At 52.1% G+C, this 7,521-nt stretch overlaps 1 protein-coding gene across 2 annotated transcripts; it reads left to right on the top strand.

The window, feature by feature from the left end:
- The first annotated feature begins 1,163 nt into the window (after positions 1 to 1,163).
- Positions 1,164 to 6,884, top strand: RAB9B (RAB9B, member RAS oncogene family). 2 transcript variants are annotated; one of them, XM_058847763.1, is made up of 4 exons: positions 1,165 to 1,234; positions 2,736 to 2,788; positions 2,943 to 3,055; positions 3,639 to 6,884. In XM_058847763.1, the coding sequence occupies exon 4, from the start codon at positions 3,674 to 3,676 to the stop codon at positions 4,277 to 4,279; it is 606 nt and encodes a 201-aa protein (XP_058703746.1). In that variant the 5' UTR covers positions 1,165 to 1,234; positions 2,736 to 2,788; positions 2,943 to 3,055; positions 3,639 to 3,673; the 3' UTR covers positions 4,280 to 6,884. The 2 variants fall into 2 exon arrangements, with proteins under 2 accessions (XP_058703745.1, XP_058703746.1); XM_058847762.1 differs by lacking the exon at positions 2,943 to 3,055 and having other exon boundaries at positions 1,164 to 1,234.
- Positions 6,885 to 7,521: the final 637 nt, after the last annotated feature.

Consider the following 7,521-nt stretch of genomic DNA (forward strand, 5'->3'; position numbering starts at 1 on the left):
GTCCCCTACTGCCAACAGCCTCAACCTTGGGCCCTTGTGCTGCCTAGCTGCTCCTCACCCTGCTAGGCTCCCCTTGTTCCCCATCTCTTCTGACAGATCACTGAGGCCAGTATTAATATAATCCCCGGCTTAATTTAAATCCTCCTCCCTTCTCATGCTTTCCCAGGGGCAGAAGGGAATTGATGCACTTTTGTGGCATCCATTCAGCCCTGGAGCTGATGCAGGATCCAGATGGCTGAAAGATCCAGATGTCCGTACCAGGGGTTTCTGCTCTTCCCTCCCCGGAGAAGGTGTCAAAGGCATGTTGCAGCCCCAGTGAGATGTGTTCCCAAGTTTCAAAGGTGTACCTCAGTGATCACCAGGCACTATTAGGAAGAAGAGTTGATGCTGCCAGCCACAGGAGATCACACAAGTGGCTGCTGCTCCCTAAAACTCCTCTGCAGCCACCTGGGGGTCTGGTTCCCCCCTCCCGCTGCTCTGTCTGGGCAAGGCTGGTGTGACCTTGCCACAATTTTCCTCTTCAACTCTCTGTACTGTTTATATTAGCTGTTCTTCCCCATAAACCTCCTTAAAGATATTCTCACTCCTAGTCCCACTGCCAGGTGTGAGGGTGGGGGAAGTCTTGCTCTTTCAGGCAGCTGTCACTGAAGTGACAAAGTGGGGACGGGGGGGACTGTGAGAGGAGTGACAGGGGCAGGCAGTGAGGGGCCACAGGGGGGACTGTGAGGGGAGTGACAGGGAGGGGCAGTGAGGGGCTGCGATGCGACATGAGGAGACAGGAGATCGGGGAGTGACAGGGACTGGCATTAAGGGGACATGCGGGGACTGTGAGGAGTGACACAGGGGACTGCGAGTGGGCACAGGCGGGACTGTGCACTGAGGAGAGCCAGGGGCGAGCAGTGCGGGGCTGCGGGCACAGGGGGACACTGAGGGGACAGGGTACAGAGGAGTGATAGGGCGGGCAGCGAAGGGGCACAGGTGGGGCTGTAAGGGGGGACCGTGAGGGGGCTGAGGAGGCACGGGGGGAACACGCAGGAGCGTGCGGGGGCTGAGGAGGCACGGGGGGGACATGCCGGGGAGCATGAGGGGAGTGACGGCGGGACCGTGAGGGGCTGCGGGGCGGGCCCTACCGGCCGGCGGGAGGCGCGTGCGCGGCGCAGGCGCGGGGCTGAGCGGCACCTGCGCCCCGCGGGCCGGGCGGCGGCGGCGGCGGCCGGAGGGCGGTGAGGGTGAGGTAAGGGCGGGCCCGGCGCCGCCGCCCCTGGTCGGGGCAGCCGCGGTGGGGGGAGCTGGAGAGCCGCCCCTTCACCCCGGCCCGAGCCGAGGGGGTCCCTTGCGGGTGCCGCTCCTCAGCTGCTGGCATCTCCCTGGCCGCTCCCGTGGGGCGGGATGGGACCCGCCGGAGGGTATCGCCTCCGCCGAGCCGGGGTCTGGGGAGCAGGGGGGAGTCGGACCCGGCATGCCCACGCCGCTGTTGGTACCTGCACACAGGTGCTGGCGCCCTGCGGGAGCGGGGCGGCCCTGCTTCAGTGGGGTTCAGCCTCTGGAACAGCTCGCAACGGGGTCAAGGTGTCAAGGCTGTGTCACGGCTGCCGGCAGCGTGCTGACCTGCAGGCTCTGGAGCAGCCCGACATAACCTATTAGTCATTTTAAAAAAGAGCCACTTGCTAACAGAGCATTTCTAAACAGAAACTCTGCTCGGGGCTGATGGCCTGTGCCAGGAGGAGCTTTGGTGACAGTGACTGGCTTAAACATACCTCAGGAAGGTTTGGGAAAGGAACAAGGGTTTTGAACAGCTCACCTGCTCATGGGGCAGGATTTCTGCTAAGCCATGGGCCATGGGGACCTGTGCTGCAGTTAGTTCCTGTTTGTCTCTTCTGACATTTGCATTTAGGTCTGCTTTAGAACTAGTGGGTCACACAGTGCTCCTCAGATAGCCCATCAGGTTAGCTTTGCTGTGCTTGGTTGGAGATGTTTCTGTGCAGGGAAGTGAAATTTGTGAGCCTTTTGTGCAGAAAGTGCAGAAACTCACTTAAAGCAGAAGTTTCTGCTTTTGGTTTTGTGATAAGCACCGTTTGAAAGGGCTGCAGAAAGAGCAGAATCGAGGTTGATCAGGGCCCCCCGAGGTTAAGACAGAAAGCAGGGTTTGGCCTGGAAGGAGTGCTGATCTGAGCAGTGCCACACACTCCTGCTTCAATGGGTTGGAGATGTCATCACTAAGCAGAACTACTCATCTACACCCTTCCCGGGAATGTTGGTAGCAGGTGTAAGCAAGCTCTGTGTCTGCTGTTACCAGCTGGCTCACTTTCCCAGTTAGTAGATTCAGGTATGTGTTCAATCCTCAAATCAGATTCCAGGGTGTGTGAGTAGGTAGGACAAACAGATCACAGTTAGTGTCTTCCCCTGGATTGAGGGGAGACACAGGGTGCACAGCCAGGCTCACACAGGGTGTACAGCACAGGTGATATGTGAACATGTCAGAGCTCCATCAGTTTGTTCTGTTCTTACCTGGGGTTCAGCATGCACACTGTACTCGCTCTGCCCTAGTCAGAAATGGGCTGTGGGGAAGGGAAACTCCTCAGTGTTTTGTTCTTGCTGTTTTACTCCAGCCATCAGTACTGCACATGCAGGTTCCTAGAGCTCTGCTGGTGTTCTTCCATCCTTGATCAGCATCACAAACTGAAAGACAATGAGGGCAGCTCTGGTAACCTTGATGACTGATGTTTGTTTTTTAGTAACTGTTACACTGGAGGAAGGTGTTCCCTGGACAGTCCTGGAGACAGAGCAGGTACAGTATAACAGCCAAACAAACCTCTTATTCCATGTCAGGCCTTTACCTTAGCAGAGTGTCCGTGGGAGGAGGAGGATGCCTTGGCACTTGGCCTTGAGGGTGCTGACTAAGGAACCTGTGGTGTCTGGGTTGTTGTAATGTGGACTTGCAGCTGAGCCTGAGCAAACTAGGCTGTGACAGGCGTTGCCAGCAAAGAGCAGCTGGTCCCTGTGCCTGGGAAACCCCTTCTGAGCAGCAGAGATCACGCGCAGCTCCGCTGGCAAGGTGAGTCAGCATCCTCAGGGTGATTAAGAACTGGCTTGACAAATTACTTGTGTTGATATTAGACCTGCATGTCTATTACATCCTTCCAGTAGAGCAAGTCAGAGAGGAGAAATTTTTTAGCTGGTGATGGCACACTGGAAAGAAAGGCCTGGTGATGGCCACCCCTGGTGATTTTGCTGTTTCTGTGATAGCCTCACAGGATGCAGGCCCAGAGATGTTTTAAGTAGTGCTGATGTATTTGGAAAAACTGGACAAGCTTTCTGATACAGAGTTTTCGCCAAAAGTGGTGTAATTGATACGGAACTCTGAACAGTTGTTTTTACCTTTCACTTAAAGGGTTCATGTGCTGCATCCATTTTGGACCTGATGGAGGACTTCAGTGCCTGAAAGTTTGTCCAGTTCCCAGCTCTAAACTTTCTAATAAGAGAGATGAGGATAATAAGATATCTCTAAAAAGAGACATTTCCTCCTACATACAAAACTTGAGAAATGGGGATGGAAATACCATATTCTGTTCTCTGTGTGTCTTTCTGGAGAACCCACAAGTCAAATGTCTGTTCTGTACTATTTCTGAACCCTGCAGATTGCCTTGGTACCCTGCCCCTCCGTCCTGCTGCAATGAGTGGGAAATCCTTGCTCCTAAAGGTCATTCTCCTTGGAGATGGTGGAGTTGGGAAGAGCTCCCTCATGAATCGGTACGTCACCAACAAGTTTGACTCGCAGGCGTTCCACACGATTGGGGTGGAGTTCTTAAACCGGGACCTGGAGGTGGACGGGCGGTTTGTGACCCTCCAGATTTGGGACACTGCAGGACAGGAGAGGTTCAAGAGCCTGCGGACGCCGTTTTACCGGGGAGCAGACTGCTGCCTGCTGACCTTCAGCGTGGATGACCGGCAGAGCTTTGAGAACCTCAGTAACTGGCAGAAGGAGTTTATCTATTATGCTGATGTGAAGAACCCTGAACGCTTCCCATTTGTAGTCCTGGGCAACAAGATAGACAAACTGGAGAGACAGGTGAGCACAGAGGAGGCCCGGGCCTGGTGCATGGAAAATGGTAACTATCCGTACCTGGAGACTAGTGCCAAGGATGACACCAATGTAACAGTGGCCTTTGAGGAAGCTGTGCGCCAGGTGCTGGCAGTGGAGGAGCAGATGGAGCACTGCATGCTGGGCCACACCATTGACCTGAACTCCAGCTCCAAATCAGGCTCTTCCTGTTGTTGAGAGTGGCTGCTGCTTTGGGAGCGGCACTCGAGCCAGCAGCTGGATCAGAACACACCTGGGCAGCCCTGGGGCACTCTGAGGAGAGTGGCCACAAGGACAAGAGGTGCTTTGCTCACTGGGGAGCTGCAGCCTCACCATCTGAATCCTGCCTGGAGTTTTCAGGCACAGAGCATGTATCTGCAGGAGGGAGCTGTTTACAGAGCATGTGAGCATAGTCTTGCTTCCATCTCTGCCTGTTTTAGCAGGTTTAAAGGGCTGAGTTAAAGTCCTTTAAATTCCCTAAAGACAATAGGGATTTTTTCTGTACCAAGAACTGCCTGCAGAGCAAAGCCGAGAGCATCCTAGACACTGAAGTATTTTAGTCCTGAACTAAAAAAAATTAGACCCACTTATGACCATACTGCCAAAGGAAATCCCACTCAGCATACTGAACAAAAACTGTCGTAAAGACTGGCCCTTGTGACTGTGAGAAAACCAAATACTGGAGTGGCTGGGATGTGTGTCTGTTGTTTGGGATAAATGCTTTGTGTCCCAAGGCTGAATTGTGATGAGAATTGTTAGAGTTCTGACCTGAAGCAACATATGAAGGAGAGATGGGCCTGTGACAGCATTGTTTCTTCATAGTTGCCTATTTCTGGTCTGGTTTTCCTCACCTCTAACTTTGTCTTGTGTGAGTGTTATTTTTTGGAGAGACTGTCTGCTTGTTGTTTAATACATGTTTCCTTGTCTCTTGTGGAAGCTCAGCCTTGAAGCCCTGGGTGAAAAACACCAATGTGGACGCTTGCTGGGTCATGTCAAAGGGTTACTCAGGAGATGTGGAGTGTGACACTTCAGCTGGTTTCTGTCACAATTAATCACTGAGTTCAGGTGATGTGCTCTAGCAGACCAGATGGCAGGGTGGGCTGTCTCCTAGGTGTGCAGGTGGTTGGAGGACTCATGGATGGTCAGCTGTTAAACCTTTTCGCTATCTGGCACCAGTGACCACTGTGCCTCCCTAGCTGGCAGAGCCATGCCTTCAGTGGATGTTCCCATCTGAATGCTGCAGCATGGAGCCATTCACCTGTGGTGTCAGGCACAGTGCTGCTGAGCACAGTTAGCCCATGCCATCGGCCTGGCCCTTGATCCCTCGTGGGAAATCCAGGATGTTTTAGCTGTAATTCCTATGACAGACTGGTCAAGTGTCTGCTTGGTTAACTGACTGCTGTGTTCAGTCCAGTAGGGAGAAAGCTGCACCACTTTCTCTGTCCAAGGTGGCTGAAAAATGGACATGGAGGTCCCAAGGAACATTCTAAAAGGGATGCCAGGCTTTGCTCCCACCTTCTGCCCTCTGCGAGGTGTTAGTCCAGGCTGGCTGAGTAGCAGAGATGAGCTTGCTGACTGCCATTCAAACCTCCCGTGCAAGCCTTTGGCCAAAGCTGTGACTGCCCACAGGCACGCAGGAGCCTGCCCTGAGCACGTATCTGCTGGCTGCCAGCTGTGATTCCCACTGTGATCAGCTGCTGGATAGTAAATTTTGTAGCTCAAATCAAACAACCCTCCCTTAAGCTGTGCTTTAGAGCACAGCAGTCTCTGCCCTGTGCTGCTGGCTTGTCCCCATCAGAGCACAGTCTCTGAGCATGCAGAGCATGAGCATTCCCCCATTTCCCCTGGGGTAACCCAGGGAGATCTTACCCTTCTCTGCAGGGCAACCATGGGTGGAAGGGACTGGAGTATTAATGCTTTAGTTAGGAGGATCTAATTTCTGAACAGGCCTGAACAGTTGTATTCATGGGGTGTGAATGCAATCTAGACAGCTCTTACAGTCTCTGGAAAAACAGGTCCCTTAAGGAGAAGGTTCTGCCTCTGTAGGTGAAAGAGATTTTTACAGGATATTATTGTTACTGTTTATTTAACTATGTCTGACCTCCTGAGGCCTCTAGATTTTTCTTCATTAGTGCTGCTTGATATTTCCTTCAAGGTCCCAGGCTCTGTGACCTGTGGTTCCAGTTTCCATCCCTGAACAGCCTCATTCCCTGGAGCTGGTTTGCACAGGGACTCAGGGTCAGAAGGGACTCAAGCCCCTGTGTGCTGGCTGGCCCTGCCAGGGGGTGCTGCTGAGGGAGCTCCCTGCAGGTGAACCTGCCACTTCCCCATGGATCTTCTGGGATCTGTGTGAGGAGTGGCACCTCCTGTGGAAGAGGGCACAGATTCAGCATGCCACGGTGCAGGAGGCACATGTGCAACTGTTTGCAGCACTCTGTGCGTGTCAATGCTGGTAGCTAAAGCTCAAGAGCCTCGTTGTGCACGTGTTACACAGCACCTTTTATTTCTAACAGACATTGGATCATTGACTTTTTTATATTAAAACACTCCTATTATATTAGGCTTGTGTGGATTTTTCCTTTAAAAGATAGAGTATAGTATATTTCAATTGTTTAACTTATTTTAAATGAAACGCACAATTCCCAAAGGAGGCAGGTTTTTGAATTCTGTTGCAAGTTCAGTGCCAACAGCCATCCCTTCCCCCGTGTCCACTCGTGCTGCTGCGGTTGTCGCTATTGCTACAGAACTGGAATTGTAAAAACAAAATTCTACCTTCATTTAAGCAAATAAAACATGGATGTATTCAAGTTAGTTTGGGAAGTGGCTGCCTTCTTGGTTTATCAATGTTCAAGTCAGCTTTTGTTCTGAGGACGGGTTAGTTACAGCATCTGGCAGAGAGAAGTCACTAAGGGATCAGAGGAATATTCCTTCATGTACCTACCTGGACCAGGAGCTGAGGGATCAGAACTCAACAGCTGAATCCAGTGACCAGTTTTGTCTTTTCAAGAGAATCAGAAAACAGTTTCAGAACAGAAATATTCCACATGGCTTCCTTCTGTCACTACATTTTAAAATCTCAGCCTGGGCTCTCAGCAGCAAGTCCGGTACTTTCATGTGAATTCTTCCGGTGATCTTGGAACTGGTTCCTCGGGCTCCAGGGGGTTTTAACCAGGCATGATTTCCATAGGATGCTGAGAAGGAAATCAGCATATGGGGTCTGTTCTCTTTCGCTGTCCTGCCAGGATGGCTGCTTATTTTGGGAGACTTTCTCTGTGTTTGCAGAGCCTGTGCCTGCTGTTTCTTTTGGCAGAACCTTTTAGTTTATTTTCCTCCCAGGTCTGCTTGATTCCAGGAGGCAGTGTAGGGTTCAAAGTCCTTGGAAACGGTGCATTTTGGGGGTGGAGTATCTGGGGTCCTCCAGCATCTTACTTCAGCCATTT

Source organism: Poecile atricapillus, chromosome 12 (genome assembly GCF_030490865.1).
Source record: "Poecile atricapillus isolate bPoeAtr1 chromosome 12, bPoeAtr1.hap1, whole genome shotgun sequence".
Lineage (NCBI taxonomy): Eukaryota > Metazoa > Chordata > Aves > Passeriformes > Paridae > Poecile > Poecile atricapillus.